Below are 25,236 nucleotides of genomic sequence, written 5' to 3'. Positions count from 1 at the left end.
TGTCAAATAATAAAGGAAATAAATCTTGTAACAGGATATAGTCGGCATCCAGGTGTGCGGGATGTTGACGGTCTGAATACCGGCGCCGAAAATCCCGACAAGTCTGGATCCCGGCACCAGTATTCCGACCGCCGGAACCCCATGTAACATGTAAAGTCTCTGTAAATGGTAAAACATGCATTGCATTAGAATGTATCTAAATAAAAACTACATAAGAGCAATGTGATGTCTCGGTTTTGGTTCAGAAAGGTTTGCTTAGAAATAATGAAAATAATAATTAATAATAACTAGCCTAACTATCCCTGCCTTTTTGTTTATATGGTGATGCTAGGTTCACCAAAAACAAACAGTACTGAGCAATTAGAGCTTGTATTAATATGTCTCACACTGATGACTTCTGGGTACTTAAGAGGTAGAACAAAGGTTTCACACTATTTCTCATTAGGTGCCAGCAGTCATCACTTTCTTGGGAAGGAGCACATCTCAGTCACAGAAGCAGCAAAGATGTGTTTTGGCAGGTGTGCGAAATGCATTGGCTATCACCTTCTCATTTTGGCAATCTTTTGCATTGTGGCAAACATCTTGCTATATTTTCCCAATGGAGAAACAAAATATGCTCATGACAACCACCTGTCTAGATTCGTCTGGTTTTTCCATGGCATTGGAGGAGCTGGAATTGTTGTGAGTATTTATTGAGTAATCCTTTCTTCATTATAATTACCCTGGGAAAGTGACAGTTGGTCAGTAGTGTTCTGTAACTTTGTGATGTTGTGCTCGTTATGGGGCAAGTTTCATATTTTAGCTACTGTACGTTTTACAATATACTTGAACTATTGCTTTTTTGTATCATTTAATTAATCTAATCCATGGAAACAATCTGTTCACACTATTACAAACGCCCACTAGAAGCATATCGTAGCTTTTAAGTTCCATCTCTCTACACGTAAACTCTGCACTCCTATAGAATGCGCAGAATCATTCTGTAACATTATATATTATTATATATTTTATCTATAAATGCTAAATGCTTTTGGCACTAGGGAGAGGGGGGTTATGCTGTCTAATACATTTTTTTTGGCTGTGGGGGATATATAAAAAATTATCATTACATATGTAGTGACACATGGGGAGGGGGGACTAAACTGGGGACCCACTGTCCCTGGGGGGTGAGGGCGGGGGCTCTGCCATGGGGACCTATTACCATTAGAGGGTGGGTTTGATATTGCTGGGGATCTTTTGACACTGGAGGCGGTATATTTGATGGGGGATGGGAAGTGAAATTACAATAGGGGCCTACAGAGACAAGGTTTGGGGGGGTGCAAAAGATACCCCTTTTTTAAAAATAAAATATTTAAATATATATTTTTTGAGAATACTTTTTAAACTCAAATAAAACAAAATGACAATTTCTGTGCCGTTTTGATGAAAAAAAATCATCAGTTAAGTGGTTAATATTGTGCTCTTAATTATATGCAGCATTATACACAGAATATCTCAGGCCATTTATATAAATGTTGCCAACTTTCAATTATGATTGAAAAGAGTGATACAATTCTGTAGATAGTTGTTACTTATGACATTAGTTTGGCAGCTAATTGCTGCTTTGTCATCATTTTTTGAATGACTGAAGAAGAAAATATGTTCCCCACAAAAAAATTACTAGAAGGATCGATGCTAGGGTTGTGGGAATTAATATAATGATGGTTATATTATAAACATTTGAATTTCCTTTAATCTTCTTCACAGCTCTAGGGGTTTGGAAAATACTAATATACTGTAGGGCCGGATTCAGAAATAGACACAATGCGACGGATGCATCTCTATAGACAAGCTGCGAATTTCCCAGCGGCTGCGACGATAAATTCCCAGCAGCGGCAACATTAACGTTCATCTTCGAATCAGGCCTATTGTGCAATAAATAGTGTAAATGTTGAAGTCCTTTTAGCAGTCAGTTAGTAATTAGCTTAGTTAATACAAGATGTATAGTAGCTGGATGAGTGCGCAGATGTTTATTTTATTCATTTCTGAATTGATTTGACTAATTTCTTCCTATTTCTGGAACTACGGTACAAAGCAAAGAAAAGGATGTATTATGAAGGTGTATTGATCGGCAGAGAAGTAAATTATTATTATTATTATTAACAGTGTCTTATATAGCGCAACATATTCCGTTGCGCTTTACAATTGGAAACATTAAACAAAATTGGGTAATAACAGACATACAGTACATAGAGGTAGGAAGGCCCTGCTTGCAAGCTTACAATCTATAGGGAAAAAGGCATTGATACACAAGGATAGGTGCTATATATTGCATTTTGGTCCAGCCAGAATGCAGAGTTACTTGGTGGGCTGTATGATCCAGTCACACAGGAATGTCGGCCAAATGTCAGGAGTATGTGAAAGAAAGACAATGGGCTCTATTTACTACAATCCACATATTAAATGCAGATTGTAGTGTGATATTATCGACTGAATTCGCATTGCGAATTCAGGCAATATCACAGGGATTTACTACAAATCCTTTTCAGGGACAGAGCTTGCGATAAAGCTTTGTCCCTGCAAGTCCCCTCCGCACACTAGTCACGGTATTTACGCAAAAAATACTGTGACAAAGTGTCCGCACATGCGCCGACCGACCGCCGCTGCTTCCTCCCAGCGCTAAGCCCCGCCCTCAGTGCTAAGCCAAGCCCCCCATGATCACGGACCCCCCACGACCCACCCCCCTCCGTTAATAGCACTTACCTGCATGATCCGGGCCTCAGGTGATGTCCTCCATGCGTCCGATCAGGTGATATCCCATACTGCACTGGGACCCGATCACCTGATGACCGGGCCGCAGTGCACTATGGGAGACCAGTTGACCAGAGGGGAGACATCACCGGAGGCACGATCACCGGTCCCTGGAGTCAGGTAAGTAAAAAAAAATTTGACAATTTTTTTTTCTTTTTTTTACAGTAATCAGCTTGCGGTCTGTTTAGACCACACAGCTGATTACTGGGACCGGCTCCCGGCTCTGCTCTCCCCGTTAGAGCAGAGTAGGAGGTCGGTAGCCGGGGAGACCCTGGATAACGCTACCTCCAGGTGGCGTTATTATCACAGGGCTTTCCCCGGTATTTTTTTACAATTTATTTTTAGTAACTTTGGTCAGATCACATTTCCCATTACAATTATGGGAAATACGATCTGAATACTAAAAATAAGTGATACTTAGGGGTTGGAGTAGGATTTTACGAATTCTACTCCAATTGCCCTGTGATAACTATAGGTGATAGTAAAATAATGTGAAAAGGGTGTGAAAACACCCTGTTTCACTTTATTTTAGTAAAAATAATGTTAATAAATAGAGCCCAATGTGTGAGGTTATGTGTGGACTGTGAAAGGGGATGTCATTAGATATGGAAGTTATGAAGGTTATGTGGGCGGTTCCGGAATCTGATAAGCTTGGCTGAAGAGGTGAGTTTTCAGGGAACGCTTCAAGGTTTGGAGACTAGAGAAAAGTCTTATTGTGCATGGTAGGGCATTCCACAGAGTGGGTGCAGCCTGAATTCCAATATTAAAATATTTATTGTTCTATAAAGTAAATACACCAAATAACCTAAAAGGGCGAAATATAAAAAAATATATACAGAGTAAAAAAAAAGAAAGCAAAATTGATTAAAATAGCTTTAGATCATTGAATGTTAGTCCAATGTATATGTCTACTGTATTGTTCCAGGTGTATAGGTAAGTATATGTGAGTTAGTAGATGTTGTGATTTGCTTGATTCTAGTGCAGTATAAATTTAATTTATTACTACACACAAATCAGTAATTTATTGTTTCTCATACAATTCAGAAAGTGTTATCTCACACAAATCTGTAAGCAGATGTGGTTGTCTGCTAAGTGTCATTGTAGTGTGGAGCTTCTATTGTGTCTCACATGCTAAAAACTATTAAAAGCTAAATAGAGGTTCTTATTTGCTGCTATTCAAATGCTAAAGGTGCATACACACACAACAATGTAAGTAATGAATGATTTTCGTTCAGTTTTTCCCTTGAAAAAGTGAACGAAAATCGTAGTTGGTTTTACTTTACATAATAAACGATTTTCTGTGTGTTGAAGGAAAAATGTTGCAACTTCTATTGAAAATTGTTCAGTTGGCCAGTCTGACTGAACTGCAAACTACAAACTACAATCGACAAACGTGAACGCGCATGAACGATAATCGGTCATCGGGTAGAGGGTGCGGAGGGTGCGCTCGCCCTATGGGTGTAATGCTGGAGTAATAGTGTGTTGTGGTCTTTTGTGTTCTATGTTGTTTGTGGAGTGATGGGGTGTAGGGAGGGAAGGGGGTCTAATGGACTGGAGGTGGTGGGTGAGGAAATGAAGACAGAGGCAGAAATGGGGGCCAAAGGGTTTATTGGAAAAAAACAGTACTAATCCTGTTTGGTCCCAGGCACCCAGGTGGGGTGAGCGATCCACTTGGGGGTGTGTGTGGGTGGAGACTGGGGAGGTGAGTGGACCCTTTTAGGGGGCTCCTTTCCGTGCAGTTCAATAGACCGGCATGTTACCCCTGCTGGACCTTTGGTCAACAGTCTTAGGATGTCTCGGGGGGAGGGGAGTGGTGGGTTGGCAGCGAGTCTGGCGGTTGTGGATGTACACCCTGGCGGCATCCCGCGCAGGGGTATAAGTCACCTTTTAGGAAGGTGCAGCACCCCGACACAAACAATACATCTCACATCCCATCTGCCCATACAGCAGAGCGCAGTTCTAACCCATCATTTGCGATAATCGGTCATCGTTTATCGTTTTACACTGAACAATTTTTTGAACGATTTGACAATAACGACGTCGTTATAGTTAAATCGTTCAAAAAATCGTTGTGTGTGTACGCACCTTTAGACTAGAGATGTGTGTGGATACCTGTGTTTTGTCAAAATCACACTCAAGTGTTTTGTTTTGGATTTGGTGTTGGATTGCTTTAAAAAAAGCTAAAATCATGTAATTTATTTTAAACCTATTTACATGCAATCCAAAACCGAGGTTCGGTTTTTAAATCCAAGTTCCAAACTTACATCAGACCCGAACCGAGACTCAGTTCTGCTCAGAACCCCAAAAGTGATCTAAGCCGGAAGAGGATTGACTCGGAGCTCCTGTAGATCTGTAGATCCAACAGGTATATAACAGCACAGGGCATTATTCTTATTTATAATCTACATATGTTTATGCCATACAAGCATATTTAGAATAGTCATAAATCAGAAAAAAAATTTACATCTACAATCTCACCTGCAGACTGAAATCGGAGTACAGTTTTAATAAACCTTTTAAAATAGTGGAAACCATAAATATATTGTATAGAAATACAGTGCTAATTTAACCAGTATATAATATACTGGCTTTCAGTGCTTAGCGCTGGTTACGTGTAGATAGAGCTAGAGTCGGATTAGCTGTGTGAAAGTAGCACATTTGCACTTACTTTGTAAATGATCACCACTGTGTTAAATATTATGTGGGAATGTATTTAGAATATATACAATACAAATAAAATGGAATATGGAAGGCACATAGTATTTGAAATATTCACATTACTATAATTAAGGTTTTATTTCCAAACTTGAACTTTGACAATTATGGCAAATGTGTGCACCGGTAATTAATGATATGTTCTCCATTAGAGGTGAATGTTGGTAGTATTAAAAAAAAAAATCTAAAATAGTTTGAACATTTTTAGTAGTGTTACTTTTGCTATTGTGCAGCCAGCCTGTAACAGTTTTTGTCCTACTATTGCTCTATACTGTATTTCATACTTTATCTGCTGCTGTATGTCATGTAAGTACTTACCACACTCTGGTCCACAGTTCCAGGTCTATATTGTACACCGAATGCACCCAGCTACTGTAGGCAGTGGTTAGTGCTGGTATATTGTAAAAATGGGGCCAGTGGGACAACTAGTTCTGTTATGAAAATTATGACTTTTTCAGTTTTTGGAAATTACTTTATGTTATGCTGTGAACAATTGAATTCAAATGTAGCATATGCAGAATGTCTTGCAGACCACTTGAAAGCAAACAACTATACAAAACGGATATTTATAAATTAACATTTATAAATGTCTGCTTTTTGTGTAGTTATGATGGTTTCATTTGTGAGCTGTTTTCCAGTAAACCTAAAACATATTGCTTTATATATAATATTTGATGATACTAAATAGAGATGAGCGGTTTGGTTTTGCTGTAAACTGAACACACCAGTACTTTGGGGTTCCGAGTCAAACCGAGTCCCAGCTCGGATCACTTCGGGGTTCAGAGTAGAATGAAGTCCCAACTTGGGCCTTCTCGCCAAGTTGGGAACTCGGATCGAAAACCGGATTGCATTTATTGTAAGTCCCTCCCTCGTAATTTCAGGTGCTGTGAGGTAGTCAAAATTGACTGGAAAGGACTGAAATTTAATGTTAATGATACTAATAATACTTTAGGGAAAAAACAGGTCCAAGTTACATGATTTGAGCAGTTTTTATAAAAATGTTTTTAAAGTAATCCAAACCTAAAACCAAAACACTTAAAGGTGATTTTACCTAAACCAAAACACGATGATAATTTAAAACTAAAACCAAAGCCAAAGAACAGGGATCTGCGCACATCTCTAAGGGGCAAATTTACTAAAGTGCAGGTTTTTATAAGTGGAGATGTTGCCCATAGCAACCAATCAGATTTTACTTATCATTTATGTAGCACCTTCTGGAAGATAATGGCTAGAATTTGATTGGTTGCTATGAGCAACATCTCCAATTCTAAAAACCCACACTTAAGTAATTATACCCCAAATACTAAAAAGACATACTAATACAGAAAGGCAAAGTTGCTATGGGGCCTTTATACAGTACTTTGCCCATTGATTTACATTTTTGTTATTTTCATTTGTAAAGAAATAATTTATTATTTAGATTTTATAAATATTTAAGTATAGGACAACTTTATTAGGGTTAGGGTTGTAGGTTGCATGGTTGTAGTAGAGTATGGAGCTTTGCCATTAAAGTGGCCCGAGAGACAAAATAAAAATGTTTTAGTAGGTGTTAGTAAGTGTTACATCAAACACTAAGTATACTGGAAAAATAGAAATTGTGATTTAACACACACAACATACTCATTTCAAGGACTGTCACTAGACCAGACATTATCGCTGCTATCCATGGTTTATATAAATTTCACATAATATTTAAAAAAAACTATACAGTAACAATGTAAAGGTTACAATTACAATGTTTGGATTGTATTCTTTTTTACATAAAATATATAAAGCAAACATTTTGCTTTTTACATAAAGGACATTATTGTTATTTCCATTATTTAAACTGTAATGAATGACTGCCAGTAGATAGGATTACTCTTTAGTTGGCCCCGTCACCTATACACAGTGGAAGCTGCATTCTCATGTATACAGGTTGAGTCTCCCATATCCAAATATTCCAAAATACGGAACATTCCGAAATACAGATTTTTTTGTAGCATGACTGAGATAGTGAAACCTTTGCCTTTTGATGGTTCAATGTCCACAAACTTTGTTTAAGGCACAAAATTATTAAAATATTTTATAAAATGACCTTCACACTGTGGACCTCATTCAGAGCCGCTCGCAAAAAGTGAGCGCTTGCTCTGAATGAGGGTGGCCACTTTTTTTTTTGAAAGCCGGCCTCCTGGCCGCTCGCTAAGCTGTGGGTGACCACCCACAGCTTTTGCGAGCGGCCAGGTGATGGTCGCGATGGTCGTGACCGTCGGGCTTGCGATGAGACCCTTGTGGTAGGGTCCGCATTTTGGAATAATAGGGCCGGAAGCTCACTACTGATATCACTGGTGATGTCAGTAGGGTCGCCCACAAACAGCCACCCAGCTGTTTGTCCAGCCACCCAGCCTCCAAAACGGGGCGAGCTGTCGATCAACATCAATTTCTCACTCGCAACGGGGGTTGCGCACGCGCATTGTGCACACCGTGCGTAATGCACAACCATCGACCCACTTGCGAGCGAATAGCGCATGCGAGCGGGTCTGAATGAGGCCCTGTGTGTATAAGGTATACCAACGAAAAATGTACAAACCCTATGGTGCTACTCTCCACTTAGGGTCTCTCACTTGCGCTCTGGATTGTTAAAAACGAGTCAACAATAAGTCCATCAAAGGAATTGTCCCACGTCCTCCGGTACAGGTAATTCTCCAGTATAAAGAAGAAGAAATGAGAAACAGAATCTAGTGTAATAACGTCACTGTATGATGTAGCCACCCAGGGATGTGCATATGAGGAGAATATGGTGGTCTATGAAGATCTTCTCCCGGCTTAGTATGATCCCAACCCCCATAAGAATCACCCAGATGTGAATGAGGATGTCTCGTGTGGAGTTTCTTACATGTATGCTTACTTGTAAGGGCAATGTATGGACATATAAAGGTATCTTTATTTTCAGAAACCTCGACCTGTGGTCCTTAACGGAATGTGGGGGCTTTCAAGTCGTGATAGGACAAGGTAAAAAGAAAAAAACGTCATCCAATACCATGAAAGACAGCTATTTATTATAAATAAAAACCTGCAGAAGATGGACCCGGATCAGTAAGGGTAAATGGGTAGCATATAGAATGGATGGGATACTACATACAATGGATGAAGCGACACTCTTCAAAGCATTTCGGCACACTGCGGCACCTTTTTCAAGATGAGTGTGCTTTCACTCCCTGATGCAAGCTGGTGAAACAGAGCTTGCATCAGGGAGTGAAAGGATATTCCGATATCCAAAATACCCCTGGCCCCAAGCATTTTGGATACGGGAGACTCAACCCATATAGGCTCAGTCTGCACAGTTCCTCCAGTGAGCTAAATCAATAATAATATAGTTTAGTTTGTAATATATAGTTCAATATGCAGAAAAATGCTATGGCCCCCATTTACTAACGAGTTTTATCACCAAAATGAGTGATAAATGTCACTGTGTATGATAAATGGTGCTCCAGCCAATCAGCTCCCAACTGACATTTTTCTAACAGTTGACATCTGGGAGCTGATTGGCTGGAGCACCATTTATTATACACAGTGAAATGTATCACTTGTTTTGGTGATAAAACTTGTTAGTAAATGAGGCCCTATGTGTGATAATCACTTTATATGATATATCTGTGTTCCTAGATGTTACTTCCAGCGTTTGTATTCATTTGGTTGGAGGAAGAGGATTGCTGCGGATGTTGTGGCAATGCAACCTGTGGGAGAAGCTGTGCAGTGTTACCTTATTGTTATAATTAGTCTTATTTATTCCCTGACAGCACTGGATATCGGAGGGTCTCATTGTCATTATTTATTACAGATGCTGGGATCGGCTGTGGCAGCCATAATCGGAGTTGCTGGTGCTGGTTACTGCCTCATCATCTCTGCACTGGCGTTACTGGAGGGACCATTGTGTCTTAAAGGTGGACAGTGGGTCTATCCATTTGCTTATAGCGGAGTATCGTATGTATCCATTTCTGAAAAAAATTACTGTTTTCTAATAACGCACATGATCTGTTACTCATGGTGTATACATGTGCTATAAACATTCTGCAAGGGGTGTAATAGACTTTGTCAACATTCAATGTCAGTGGATGGAAGGTTGACATTTAACATATTGATATTAACAAAATGCTGACAAGTGGCATGTGGAGCATTATACTTTCCATTCCAGTGGTCAGTATTGCTGATCCAAACCCTGACGCTAACTCTAATCACAGCCTAACCCTTATCACAGCCTAAACCTAACTTCATCTAAAAATCTTCTGTCTATTCTATTCTGATTGTCAACATTTAGACCATGTTGACTTTCTTGTGTTGATATTCTGAATGTTTCAGTTCCAGGATTTTGACTGCCGGCATGCTGTGCAGCGGCCAACTAACTACATCCTGTATATACTGTATATATAACAGTGTGTGCTGTGTATGTGGCACAAAATGGTTAATATGGAACCATATTGTAACTGACTGTTAACTTGATGCCCCACATTTTACCTGGAGACATTTACCCATATACATATATGTACTGGTGCAGGTAGTAGGTGGTGAGCCAGCAGCAGGTCACATGACCTGGTACCAGCTTCAGGAGGCTAAGGTGGACAGTTATGTCAATTATACCGCTTTCACACCACATTGCTAGGACGCACCAAAGATTTTGTACACGGGTCCATCCTGGGTGTGACACAGCTAAGACCCCCTTTCAGACTGACTGCCTGACCCGGCTTATTGGCGGGTTGATGACGTCACCACCATCAAGTGCCAAGTTCTTCCTATGCTATAAACGGGTCCCGGGTCACATTGACATGTATACCCATTCACACTGCATGACGGGCATTGTTGAACCTGTGTTCAACCCTACTTGTTACCTTGATTGAAATGCCAAGTCACTCAACCTGGATTATTTCAACTGGACCCTTTCACACTGAGCAATGTCCATGGTTGCTGTGCGTTCACGTGAAATAACCAGGGTTATTGTTGGAAGGGGTATTACAGAGAGTCCTGAGAACCTTCTCAGAGAGTAGACCTGCTCTCAAAGCCTTACCGGTTACTGTGAGAAACGGCAGCTGTCAGTGTTGTGGTCCCTGCTATAGGAGCGGAGCTGTGTCACTAGGGGATTCCCTGCTCCCCAGAGTCTAAGTGGTGGCATCCAGCAAAGGTGGTGGTAGAGGTGGATCAGAGAGAGACAAGCACCTGCCTTCCTTCATATCCTTAAGTGAAGGAGGTAGTCCTGAGGTGGAGCTGAGGAAGATCAAGCCAGACTTTCCACCTCCAGAGGCCAGCAGTAAGATGGACCTTAGCCCCTACAAGGTGGAGAGGGGGTGGCAGTTAGTGTCACATACCTTCCCCAATGGGCGACTCAGCAGGAGACAGACTAGATCAGTGGTTCCCAATATGTGCACCCCAGTTCCCTGGGGCACCTCAGCACTGTCAATGGGATGCTGCAGCTGGTGGCCTAATGAGGCTGCCCAGAAGCTGCCTGATTTCTTCTTTGTTTTCTGCATAGCATGAGAGGGTTGGGTTGGTGAGCAGAGCAGGGGGTATGTGAGCATGCAGGAGTATGCCAGTGCTGTTAGTGGTAAGCAACAGGCAGCATGGGGGGCTGCAATGAAAGACATTGAGGAGGCAAAGGGAGAGACATGGAGGGGACAAAGGGAAGGACGTGGAAGGGGAAAAGGGAGAGACATGGAGGGGGCAAAGGGAGAAAGATGGAATAGACAATGGGCAAGAGACATAGGGGGTAATAGGACAGATGTGGGGGGGCAAAGGGAGAGACATGGATGGGGAAAAGGGAGAGACATGGAGGGAGCAAATGGAGAGACATGGAGGGGTAAAGGGAGAAACATGGAGTTTGCGAGAGATGAAAGGAGCAATGGAAGAGAGACAGAGGGGGCAAGTGGAGAAAGATGGAGGGGACAATAGGATAGAGACGGAGAGGACAATGGGTAAGAATAGCACAGTTTTTCCATTTTTTTCCTCTTTCTTATTTAAATAATTATTACATTATTTTGCCATGAAAAAAATATAGAGACCCTAAGGGTGCCTCAAACTGAGAAAGCTTTGGAACCACTAGGTTAGACAGACGGAGTGACAGTGAGACTGCAACTCCATTCTGGAAGTTCGGAGCAGTCAAGAGTGATGTCTGTAAAACACTTGAAACTGGGTCCCACACACTATACCCACCATTCAGCCATCAGTCCTGAAAGGGCATTGTTAATTACAGTCAGGCACTGGTCATTGAGAGACTTGACAAACTTAATAAGTCATACATCTTCAAACTCCTACTGTCCTCATAGGAAAGTCCCTGTAGGAAATAGCCTCTGCATATTTCCACTTCACTAAGGGGTCTATGTACTAAGCCTTGGAGAGTGATAAAGTGGATGGAGATAAACTACCAACCAATCAACTTGTAACTGTCATTTTTCAAAGCACCAGTTAGGAGCTGATTGGTTGATACTTTATCTCCACCCACTTTATCTCTCTCCAAGACTTAGTACATAGACCCCTAAATCTATTCAACCTTTCCTAGCAAACTGCTACTGCAGAGAAAAGGATTTAGGTGCTTTTGAATTACAATTTCTTCTGGAACTCTTCCCTAACTGCCTTTAAAAAAGTCATAGTTTATTAGGTCAATTTGTAGTTCACCAGAGGTAGTGTGTGTGCTAGATGCATTTACAGGAACTATTCCAGTGAAACAGTTTTCTCCATGTAAAATAACCCAGGCAGCGGCTACATCATATTCTCCATCAGCAGTTCAAAAACCTTGTCAACTAAGTTGGTACCAACAGGGTAATTGCTTAAAGTGCACCACCACTACAGAAAGAGCTGGACCTTATTAATGAAAGTAATTCACATGCATGCAGTAAACTTATTTAGGTAAATAGGGAAAATTAGTATTGAATATATTTAAGAGTGCATTGTACTGTAAACTTCTGATGTATTGTAAGTATATTCTTGCTCCAATTGAGAGCATTGGCAGGTACAGTAAAACCTTATTTAGGGCTTTATTTATTAACATAATTTTTACTAAAAAAAAGTGAAAAGGGGTGTTTTCACACCCTATTCACATTATTTTAGTATCACCTTTAGTTATTACAGGGCAATTGGAGTAGAATTTGTAAAATTCTACTCCAACCCCTAATTATCACTTATTTTTAATAATCAGATTGCATTTCCCATAATTGTAATGGGAAATGTGATCTGGCCAAAGTACTAAAAATAAATTGTAAAAAAATATCGGGGAAAGCCCTGTGATAATAACGCCACCTGGAGGTGGCGTTATCCAGGGTCTCCCCCAATTACCGGGCTCCTACTCTGCTCTAACAGGGAGAGCATAGCCAGGAGTCGGTCCCAGTAATCAGCTGTGTGGTCTAAACAGACCGCAAGCTGATTACTGTAAAAATAAGAAAAAAAAATTGTCAAAATAAAATTTTACTTACCTGACTCCAGGGACCGGTGATCGGGCCTCCAATGATGTCTCCCCTCTGGTCAGCTGGTCTCCCATAGAGCACTGCGGCCTGGTCATCAGGTGATCGGGTCCCAGTGCAGTATGGGAGATCACCTGATTGGAGGCATGGAGGACATCACCGGAGGCCCGGATCATGCAGGTAAGTGTAATTAAGGAAGAGTGGGGTCGCGGAGGGATCCGAGATCATGGGGGTAGGGCTTAGTGCCGGGGGCATGGCTTAGTGCCGGGGGGGTAGCAGCGGCGGCTGGTCTGCGCATGCGTGGGCACTTTGTCACGGTATTTTTTGCGAAAATACAGTGACTAGTATGCGGAGGGGATTCGCAGGGACAGAGGGCCTGATTCAGAGCCGGATGCTATTTGCGCTCGCTCGGTCCGAAAAAGGGGCCGGCTATTTAAATTGAGCGCTCGCTCTTTGCAGTCTGTTGACGCCTCTATGTCTGAGCGAGCGAACAAAACATGCACTCGCTATTTTGTAAAGACGCCCCCTGGCCGTTTTCATCATACGTCATCTCCGCTATTTATTAGATTAATCGAGTACATCGAAAGGCATCTGAACTGCTCGCAGTGCTTGTGGTAGGTTTATCCTACCGCAATCATGCGAACAGTTCAGGCTAAGAAACAACCTAGTTACGTGGCCGATGACGCTGCTTTGTTAATTATGCACACCCTCAAAAAAACGCCCGTTTTGACCGTTTGGCACACCTGCATTCGGATCACCACTCCCCGTTTTCAAGCACCTTCCCCTGTTACCACCCACAAACGCCTCATCCTGTCACTCAAATTAGCAGGCACTCGCTATTTAGCGAGCGCTCGATTTCCGACCGCAATGACTGGTTGGCACATGCGCATTACGACCCATACGCATGCGCAGATGTGCGAACATCGCCCTGAGCGAACGAGCGGTAGCTTACGAGCGGCTCTGAATCAAGCCCAGAGCTTTATCGCAAGCTCTGTCCCTGCAAGGAATTTGTAGAAATTCCTTTGATATTGCCTGAATTCGCAATGCGAATTCAGTCGATAATATCACGCTACAATCTGCATTCAATATGCGGATTGTAGTAAATAGAGCCCTATGTGTGAACAGTTGCACATCATTTTTCTTAAATATATATGTGTGTTAACTAAGTAACCCATTACTATCTACAGCTTCTCATGGTTGCTGTTTTCTCAGATCTCAGGAGTATTCTGCCATTCCGTTGTTCCAGTATAATAAAACAGTCATTTTGTTTGTAATTTACTAGTGAATGTGTAGATGTTAACATTATTGGTCCTCTGTAATAAATTGTGACCATAACTTGAAACCTGTGGTGGTAACTTCCTGTGCTAGTATTAAACTCCTTACCTCTCAAATCCACCAAGAAGAAGCTAGAGACTCATTCAGTTCTGGTAAGATTAGTAAACCTCAAATCGCACATTACACTTTCCTTCGGGGTGTTACATATGTCCATAGGCCTCCATTGTAAAATTACCTCCCACCTCCATCAGAAATAGTCTCCCCAGTGGCAAAAAATCCCCATCATTATCAACCACACCACCTAATGGTAATAGATCTCTGTGGCAGAGCCCCCACCCCAGTGTCAATACAACCCCCCTCCCTATGTGTCACTATATATTAGGGATGTGCAGGCTCGGATAGGTTCGAGTTTGCACGTGGAGTTCGGATTTTTCCCTCCAAAAAAACGGAACTCAGAACGAGGCAAAACGTCATCTTACATGGACGAACATCATCATTCCTGGTCTTTTGTCCAGGAATGATGATGTTCGTCCATGTAAGATGACGTTTTGCCTCGTTCTGAGTTCCGTTTTTTTGGAGGGAAAAATCCGAACTCCACGTGCAAACTCGAACCTATCCGAGCCTGCACATCCCTACTATATATGCAATTCTATATTTTTATTATATGTCGAGACCAGTGGCGTCACTAAAGGTGGTGACACTTGGTGCAGCACTGAGGTAATCGTCACACGGGCCTAATGTGCTCAAGTGAAAGGGGGCGTGGTCTTGTGAGTGCGAGGTCATTTACACAGAAGTGTGCCATTTGTTGCCCAGCACTTCGAGAGCTGCTTGGCAGCACCATATAGCTCCGTACACAAGGGAGTGTGGATAACGTGCATTAACGCATCATCCATCACCTCTACTGCCCAGCAACACCATCAAAGGTGGTGATAATAAAATAGCAGAGCCTCTCTGCTATTTTAGTGTCGCTCCATTGTACGGTGTCATCCAGTGCGCCCCACACACCCTGCCTCCTCTTAGTGACACTCCTCTCCCCTCCCCAGCCAAAAAAACTTTTTTGTGGGCCAACATAACCCACTTCCAGTGCCAAAAGATAACCCCCCCATTACTTCCCCTCCCCGGTGTCATAGCCCCACCCCCTCACCTTATTGCAGAGCACAGCAAAGTGCGGTGCAGGAGGCACGTTTAGTAGTTTAGATGCATGTGCCCCAGAGTGCCGTTCACATGGCATTCTGGGGCATGATTTTGGGAGTGATGTCGGTGATCACAGACTGCAATAGCACTCCCAAAGATCTGCAGTAGGAGCAGAAAGGATTTCCTTGATACAAATGGGGGAAGCGGAAGCAGAAGGGCGGCACTAACGCATGGGATGCAATCTGGTCAGATAAAACACTCCTGGCTGCAGTTCCATCTCATGCATTAGTGCTAGGCAAGTGGTCAAGCTGCTCACACATTATTTGAATTTCACACACTGGCTTCAATTCTCTGTGTATATTGGGCCTAATTCAGCTTTGGGAATAAAGTGAGACAGAGCACATAATTGTACACCAGGACAAACCATGTTGCAATGCAAGGGGTGCAAATACATATATTTTATTTTGCATGTATGGTAAATACTGGCTGCTTTTGCATGTAGCCCACAAATACTGCACAGCTTTATTTTTACAGTGCAATTTAGATGTCAATTTGGACACACTACTCCCAAATCATTATCTCTCTGCACATCTTACATCTGCCCCACCTGCAGGCAGTGGCGTAACTAAGGGGGGTCAAGTAGGCCATGTGCCCTGGGCGCCGTATGACCGGTGATCTGGGGGGGCGCCGCCGGCCACGGTACCGGCTCGCCCTAGTTAGGCAGTGTAGCGCCGACCACAGTGTGTGTGGTCAACGCTATACATTTACACAGGGCTGGCGTTAGGCTTCCCTGTGCTCAGCGCCGGTCCTGTGCTGCACAGCCGAGCCCCTTCACTCCCCCTGAGCGCTTACCCAATAGCGCCAGGAGGAGGGTGGAAGGCGGGCTCAGGCTGTGCAGTTTACACACACATTGCCGCCAGCGCGGCAGCGATGTATGTGTTAACCAGCAGCCAATGAGAGCCAGACAGACTCTCATTGACTGCTGCATCGCCCACTGCAAGAGCCAGGCTGGAGCTCACTCATGAGCTCCGCCTTCCGGCTCTTGCAGTGGGTAATGGGAGAGGCGTCATGATGTTTCTCCCATAATGCAGAGCGCGCCAGCCCGGGAGGACTGACGTGCGGCGGCGGGAGCAGTGGCCAGAGCCGGAGCGTGGATTAAGTGTATTTTTTTAAATTTATTTTTTACTTGTGTGTCTGCACTCCGGGGGGGGGCGAAATTACTACTGGGGGGGGGGGAATCTACTGCTGGGGGCACTATATAAGGGGCTTACTACTAGGGGCACTGCACTGGGGGGACCACTACTGGGGGCACTAAATAGGGAGGACCACTACAGGGGGCACTGTTTAAGGGGCACTGGATAAGGGGGATCCCTGCTGGGGGCCTGCATAAGTGGGACCACTACTGGGGGCACTGCATGGGGGGACCACTGCCGGGGGCACTATATAAAGGGCACTGCATAGGAGGTACCACTACTGGGGGCACTACATAGGGGGGACTACTACTGGGGGCACTATATAAAGGGCACTGCATAATGGGGTACCACTACTGGGGGCACTGCATTGGGGGTACTGTTACTGGGGGCACTATATAAGGGGCACCACTACTGGGGGCACTTCACAGGGGGGACCACTACATGGGGCACTGCATAAGGGAGACCACTACCGGGGGTACTGAATAAGGTGAACTAATGAGGGGCTGCATAAGGGGGACCACTACTGGGGGTGCTGTATAAGGGGCACTACTATGGGCCTGCATAAGAGGGACCACAATTGGGGACATTGCATACTGGGGGTACTGTATAAGGGGCACTTCTGGGGTTAAGGTGCAAATGGAAAGGAATGTTCATAGTGACGATAAAGGGGTGTGTGTCATGTTGACATGCCCCATTGTTAAGTGGCCATGCTCACTTTTCGCCGTGCTCGCACATAGGGGAGGGGGGCTCCATTTTTTAATTTGCCCTGGGCTCCAAATACCCTAGTTACGCCACTGCCTGCAGTGCAGCATGATTTCACCAAGAAAATCAGTTACTTGCTGTTTCTCACTGTATTCCCAAAGCTGAATCAGACCCATTGTTCAAAAACAGCTGCTGTGCTGGTGCTCAACATCTGATCAATAACAATCGTATAATAAAAGGGTCTTAAAAACAGTCATTAGATAAGTTTCCACCCATTGATCACCACTGGTGTTTCAGTACTGTTTTTTAAGGCAGGTTTGCACTTTATCTCTTCTCCAATATTGCCCATGTAACTTGGAACTAAAATAGAAGAATAGGATGATTATAAATACTTTACATTCATTCAATGCTATGAAACACTATACTATACTCTATACTAATATAGAAAAAGTCAAGAACATCGTTTAAACTATTTAAGCCAGTTTGAAATTTGACCAAATCAGCCCAATTTCATAAACGCAAACTTTTGGCCAAATTAATTTTGAACCCAGAGTTCAAATTTGCAGTTTGAATGGAATTTTTTTTAAAAATAATCAAGAGTAACCATTTAAACTTAAATAAGCTTGATCATGTTTGAACTGACTAAACATTGTCAAACCTGTCCAACTTGTTCAAATCAGTTTTTATTAGTCTATCTACATTTCAAGGATCTACCGTGTTTCCCCGATAATAAGACACTGTCTTATTTTTTTTTTTGGTCCAAAAACCACCATAGGGCTTATTTTCGGGGTAGGGCTTATTTTAATTTGGATATTTAATTTAATGTTGAATGCAACCTGTGCCCTCCCTCCCCCCCTGTTGTTGATTGCAGCCTCTGTCTCTCTCTCTCCCCCCCTATTGTTGAATAGCCTGTGCCTCTCCAGCCCGAACCCCCCCCACCTCCCCACCACGGTGTTGATTGCAGCCATTTCCCACTTACCTTTTTACAATAAGAAGAATCGGGAGGCGGCTTCTTCATCCACGATACGCGGCTCATCCGTAGTCCACCTTCAGAGGCGCGTCGTGACGTCATGATGTCACGTGCGCTGACTCCAGCAGTCTGACTACAGTACCCATAAGCTGGTGGAGGAGCGGCCCGAGCGGGCCAGGTAGCCTCCTCCAGCTCTTTCATTTACCGTAGTACCATACGGTACTACATGCAGGGGGCGGAGCTGGCTAGTGTAGTGCAGGGACCCGTAAAAATTTGATTTTAATAGGTCTTACTTTCGGGGTAGGGCTTATTTTGGGCCATCCATCAAAACTAAGGATAGGTCTTATTTTCGGGGTAGGTCTAATTATCGGGGAAACACGGTAGCAACAAAATGTTTCACTTTTAGATTGATTTTATGAACAGGTTCAAAAAACACTTTAAACATTTTGAGAATTTCCATTTATACCGTAAGCTGGATGCAGCAAATCATTGAACAAACCAAGGAAGAGATACAGAAGGCATTCAGCAGCCAAATAATCAAAGGAAACTAGTGTAGCATATAGCAATAATAATAATAATAATTGTCATAATAATTGTCATAATAATAATAATAATAATAATAATAGTCAAAATAATGAAATCAGGTAAGCAATTGTCTTTCTGATAGGCTGGTCATATAAGTGACCTTGGATTCATAGCTCTGAATATTGAGTGATTTGTCTACGCATATATATATATATATATATATATATATATATATATATATATATTACATCACCCATGTGCTATAGTCAGATGGCTTAGTAAAGTTATTGGGGACTATTTACTAAGCAGTGTTAGGAGACAAAGTAAAATGAGATAAGGTACCAGCCAATCAGCTCCTAACTGCCATGTCACAGGCTGTGTTTGAAAAATGACAGTTGGAAGCTGATTGGCTGGTACTCATTTTACTTTGTCTCCTAATACTGCTTAGTAAATACACCATTGAGGCTTATAAGAATAAAAAGGAACTTTTAAATTGCTGTAAACCAATGTGCTTTGTGTTAATGAGCCTTGGATATATGTATGTTTTCTTGCTGCTCTTGTGATTAATAGTTTGGGTGGAGCTGTTTTGTGACTTTTGGCAGTCTGACAAAATGTTACATAGAAAACCTGCTGAACCAGACTACAATGCCCACCTTTATAGATATAATGATACCACATTGTTATTTTGTCTACAGATAAGGAGTTTCCATCAAGTGCTATTCATTATAATAGAGAGACGTGTAGAGTTGGAGAGTGATGAGAATAACATAAGGTACCACTGTAGAGTCACAGAAGGAATGGGGAGAGCCCAATAAGTTTGAGGATAGTGTGGTGAACTGGCAATGGAGAAACACATTTGGAATAAAGTGAAGCTCATCAGAAGATGGTAGAAGGAAATGATGATAAGGTCCCTCTAGAATAAAGTAATCATACTATTAAAACTAAACATATACTACAAAACAAGTGGATCACCAGTGTTTAGGCTTCCAGACAAGCAGAATAAGAACGGGACAATACCTTTCTTTGACCTGCCCATTCTTGAATGAAGCAATTGTGGAATTCCATGGTAAGATCTTTGGTTTTAGGGCAGACAGTGGGAGCACAGAAACACTATATTGTGTAATGTTTTAAGTGCATATTGTTTGTTGTTATGTTATCGTGTTGGAGTAGTACAGTTTCTAACTAAAATATTTTTCTACAGCTATTATGATGCTACTACTTGGTCACAGTGCACTGAACCACGTAATGTTGTTGTCTGGAATGCCAGCCTATTCTGCATCCTGTTGGGTCTGGCTGCAATCCAGATCATTTTATGCTTAATCCAGTTCATCAATGGTTTACTTGGTGGGATATGTGCTCCTTTCTGCTGTAAACAGAAAATCCAGGTAATTCATTTAATATTAAACGCAACCTACATAGTCATTGATACAGTTTTTGTTTAGCCCCAAAATCATCTTGTTTATTATATTTTCATTGGAGCAAGTAAATTCCATTGTGGGACTCTAGATGTGTACAAAGCATAGATGTATACAAAGCATTGGGCTATAGGGCTCCTTGCATGCACCAATCAGGAACAGTGTCCATTTCTGAGGCGTTTAATGGTCAGGTCGTATGAGATTGGTGTAGTCTTCTACAGTATATCTAAATACAGTGTATTAGAATTGTATTAGTATTCTAAGTGTCAGAAGTAAACAGTTATAGCAGCCTATTCAGGTCATGCTATGAGACACAAGGGTATATTTACTAAAGGGTGGGAGATGTTGCCCAATCAGATTTTAGCTATTATCTTCTAGAAGGTGCTAGATAAATGTTAAGTAGAATCTGATTGGTTGCTATGGGCAACATCTCCTCTTCTAAAAACATGCACTTTAGTAAATATACCCCACAGTGTTTTTTATCTATATATCTTTAATATGATCACAGGGCCTGATTCAGACCTGCTCGAGAGTGCTATGCGCCTGCGAGCGGGTTGATGTTAGGCCACTGTACATGCGCACGCTGGAGCCGGCTCCGACGTGCGCATGCGCGAGACCCGGCTAGTGACGGGCGCTCCGTCGCTCCGGGTCTCACACCAAAAGGGGGCGGCTCGCACCGTTTAGGAGGCGTGGAATGGGGGTGGCTTCCCAAACGGAGGCGTTCCAATGCAAATGCCTGCCATTTGGGGTCGGCCCCACTGACATCACTAGTGATGTCAGCGAGAGAGCTTACGGCTCTATTAGAGTCAGAAGCTCTCTGGGGCTTGCGGCCACGAGACCCTACCACAAGGGTCTTGTCGCAAGCCCGATGGTCGCGATGGTCTTGACCATCGCGATCATCACCTGGCCGCTCGTAATAGCTGTGGGTGGTCACCCACAGCTATGCGAGCGGCCAGGAGGCCGCACAAAAGAAAAAAAACGCCCTGATTCAGAGCGAGCGCTCTTTCAGAGCGTCCGGCTCTGAATCAGGGCCACTGTTCATACTGTGTTTGGTGAATGTGTTGTCCCATGCCTACTTAGAGTACTGTATGATAAAATGATGTTATTATTACATTATGTCATACTTGCCTACTTTTGAAAAAGCATTTCACGGAGATCGTGCAAGCAGCACCTATGGGCGCGGCGGTAAAGCGGGCGTGTCCTGCTACATCTGAGAGGCATGTCATAACATTTCCTTACATCCAAATGTAAATGAGCCCCAAAGCAGTTAGTAAGATCTATTTGGTGATAAAAACACACTGATACTTCTCAGATAATGCATGTAGCCATAGGGATCATTGTGCCTTAAAAACCAATGCAGGGAAATTATACTAATGATCCCATTTGAATGTAAATATCCATTTATTTTTATATATAACATCTTCATAATGGGGGTAAGGTAGAATCAGGGAGATTGCTAGGCTCTTCAGGGAGACAGGGAGATTGCTACTGTTTCAGGGAGTCTCCCTGACAATCAGGGAGAGTTGGCAAGTATGCATTATGTACAGTATGAACCATGTCATGCTGAGTTTATGTAAATGTGCAGTGGTTGGGTCATGTTGTTCAGGTGTAGTATTTAATATAATATTCTATTGCCCACACTGAAATATATCATTATGGCAGTGACTAATCAGCAAAATGTTATATTCCAAACCTGATGAAAGTCATGTAAAATGTATACCTCTCACATGCGTGAATAAATATAGTTTGAAATAGGAGAGTTTTATTTTATTTTTACTATTTCAGTTTTCTTCTAAATTTACTTCTTTATATCTCTTGCGGCCAATCATTAACATATCAGAAATCCAGAGCAGAGATTACTTTGTGTTTGGGATGTGTTTCTAATGAGTTTTTTTTTAACACTCTCTTTTGTATTGTTTTTGCAGTCATACGATTGCTGATGAAGTTTCCTGGATAGGTGGACATGAAATATTGCATTTTCTTTTGGCTATTTAACTTGTAAATGTAATTGTACAGGATGCTGTATTTAATAATTGTATTTCTTTGACATGTAAAATTCAACTTTTATATTAAAACTACACTACCACCTATGGAAAAGATTTCATTAATGTGCCCCAGCCCCTGCCCGGGCATCGATGATGTTGCATGTAGTTGTTTTTAACAAGATATTGCCAATTTTGTAAAAAGCAAATTAACAGAACTTGCCACTTACATATGGCGGCAGAGGGGGAGTGTTAGTGGAGGACCAATCACAAGCTGTCATCACTTGATGATGTCTTGTGATTGCTGCTCCGAATCACTCTCTCCCCTGACCCAGTTTATGGCTAGGCTGTAAGAGGAGCCTCATAGTAACGAGTTGTTACTAACGACGATATGTAGAATTCCCTTTTTTTCCGACTGGTGAAAATGGCATATTAGTAAAATCCTAGGTGGTAGTACCGTATTAACTAATGCACATATGTGTGTAAGATACTGTAGATTAGTAAATGTTTTCAAAATGTTTATATGTTCTATTATTAAATATATTAAAATATATGTGACTATTTATTTTCCATGTACTTGACAAAGCAGAGTACACAGAACAATGACACAGGCATCTGCACACAGAACATTTGTCTCCCAACCACAGTGCACACTAAGAAAGGCTTCTTGTGTCTGCAAATGGTACTGAATTGTTAGAAGAGTTGTGTAAGCTACAGACTGTGGGTCCAAGCCAGTTACGATCATTGCTTCAGAGAGGGACTGAATAATACAGTAGAGCTATAGGCAGTGGTGGTAGAAGGCCAGTTTGTAATACAAAACATAGGCCCTCATTCAGAGCCGCTCGTTAGCGGCAGTACGCTCGTTCCGAGCGATGTTTGCACATCTGCGCATGCGTACGCTTTTTAGTACGCATGCGCGAACCAGTCAGTGCGGCCGAAAATCGTTTGTACGCTATATAGCGAGTGCCTGCTATTTTGAGTGACAGAATGAGGCGTATGTGGGTGGTAACAGGGGAAGGTGCTTGAAAATGGGGAGTGGAGATCCGAACGCAGGCGTGCTTAAAGGTCAAAACGGGCGTTTTATGGGTGTGTATATTTAAAACAGCAGCGTCAATGACCACGTCACTGGGTTATTTTAGAGCCAGAACTGCTCGCAAATTTGTGGTAGCAAACACCAACCACAAGAATAGCGAGCAGTTCATACGCTGGTCGATGTACTCGATTAATCTAATAAATAGCGGACATGACGTATGGTGCGAGCGGCCAGGGGGCGTTTTTAACAAATAAACGAGCGTATGTTTTGCTCGTTCGTTCAGACTTAGAGGTGTGAACAGACTGCAATGTGCGTACGGATCATTTGAATAGCCACCCCTTGTTTTTAAACGAACGACCGCAAATAGCGAACGGCTCTGAATGAGGGCCATTGATAGAAGGAGATTAATTTCAATTATGTATTTTTACATTTCTTTAGTCCTCAACTATCGGCTTTGTTCTTTTCATCAAGGTCCTAAAGTTACAATTACTGGAGATGTCTGCTAATCAGCCCCTGAAATAATATTTGAGCACCTGGAAAAAAGAATGTTAGCCATAGGACTAAATTTACTATCCAGCACTTTTCAAAATGGACGCATCTTCAGCAGTTTTGGCCACTGAATTTAAAGGGGCAATTATATTCAATGCACAACATACCTCAGAATCTGGTTTTGTGTCTCAGTAATCAGGAATCTGTTCAGGGCTGGATTAGGGGCCACAATGGCCTGGAGCTGAAAACCATCAAAGGCCTATTGTGAGAAGCAGAGGAGGTGTGACCAGTGCTGTGGGGGCATGACCAGTTGCTGTGTGGGCGTGTACATCCACTACACCATGCCAGGCCAACCTGTGGCTCTCCAGCTGTTGTGAAACTACAAGTCCCAGCATGCCCTGCAAAAGTTTTGCTATTAGGGAATGCTAAAACTGTGGCAGGGCATGCTGGGATGTGTAGTTTCAGAACAGCTGGAGAGCCACAAGTATGCCAGGCCTACCCTACACTATCAGCCGCAATGTCGCACTGAATATGTAAAAGTAGAAACATTACATCATCTTGTGAGGAAAATAGAAATACAATGTGACTACTTTTGATTTATGGCTATTCGTGAGGCTAGGTGGGTGATTGGTCCTCATCATGGTTGTCATGATGATTGGCCTATTTCTATGTAGAGGACTGTAGTCCCTTCTCCCCCATTGTAAATCTTGCCCAGTAGGGGAGGAACCCTCAGAAGTGGAGGAAATGGGGGAGTTATACAAATAAAGGACAAAAATTGCAAACATTGAAAACTAATAGCTGCTTTATTACTGTAAAATAATCTTTATTTTCCAAATTGGTCATTGTTTATATCTCACAAGGCAAACATTTATAGGTTGCCAGGCGCTTTTGCTACTGTTGTTTTTTTATCATTTAAGAGGAGTAACCAAGCACTATAATACCGCTTTTACGCCAAAGTCTCGGGTCTGATCCTGGATTTGAAACATGTTTCCAACCCAGATCAGACCCAGGACAGCCCCCCTTTTACACTGCGGCGCCGGGTTGGCACCGTTCACACTGACCCGGCTCTCTGGTGCAGGTGAGCGAAGCTTCTTCCCCTCCCTCCCCCTCCACGACCTACTTACCTTACTCCGCAGCAGTCCCGAAGCAGGCTGCTCCACTCTGGTCGACCCAGCAGTGGACGCTTGGAGATGATGTAATCTCCAAGCGCCATTGAAGCCGGCTATTCAGGCAGCATGCTGTATGACCGCGGTCGTCATGACCTGGGCCGCGCCGTTTACATTGCAGAGTGACACGGGAACAACCCGTGGTCAACCCTGCAAGCTAGCCGGGTCGGATCCCCAGGTCACTGGACCCTGGTTGATTCGTTTACACCAACTAAAATCCTGGCTTATGCCAAATACCTCTATTGTATTTACTGCAAAATGTATTTATTTATATATAGTCAGTTAATTTGGAGTTGTGCACCTGTATTTCTTCTTTGTGTAACATTCCAAAGGGGTTTCGTGGTCAACCTACACCAGTTGCACATGAAATCTCTCTGGTGATACCAGTTGGACATGTTCCCTGTCTGGTTTATCCCCTTCTAT

The 25,236-nt window shown here is 42.7% G+C and overlaps 1 protein-coding gene across 1 annotated transcript; it reads left to right on the top strand.

Moving 5' to 3' along the window:
* The first annotated feature begins 504 nt into the window (after positions 1-504).
* On the top strand, positions 505-23,680 carry LOC148524215 (transmembrane 4 L6 family member 1-like). The gene is made up of 6 exons (XM_088472074.1): positions 505-681; positions 9,151-9,240; positions 9,326-9,463; positions 19,814-19,821; positions 19,930-20,113; positions 23,597-23,680. Exons 1-6 carry the CDS (start codon positions 505-507, stop codon positions 23,678-23,680), a joined length of 681 nt encoding a protein of 226 aa, XP_088328200.1.
* The last annotated feature ends 1,556 nt before the right edge of the window (positions 23,681-25,236 follow it).

This window comes from Taudactylus pleione, unplaced genomic scaffold (genome assembly GCF_031769625.1).
Source record: "Taudactylus pleione unplaced genomic scaffold, aTauple2 ptg000120l, whole genome shotgun sequence".
NCBI classification, from domain to species: domain Eukaryota; kingdom Metazoa; phylum Chordata; class Amphibia; order Anura; family Myobatrachidae; genus Taudactylus; species Taudactylus pleione.
The sequence above is the reverse complement of the archived record's forward strand: the minus strand, read 5'-3'. Positions and strand labels throughout refer to the sequence as shown.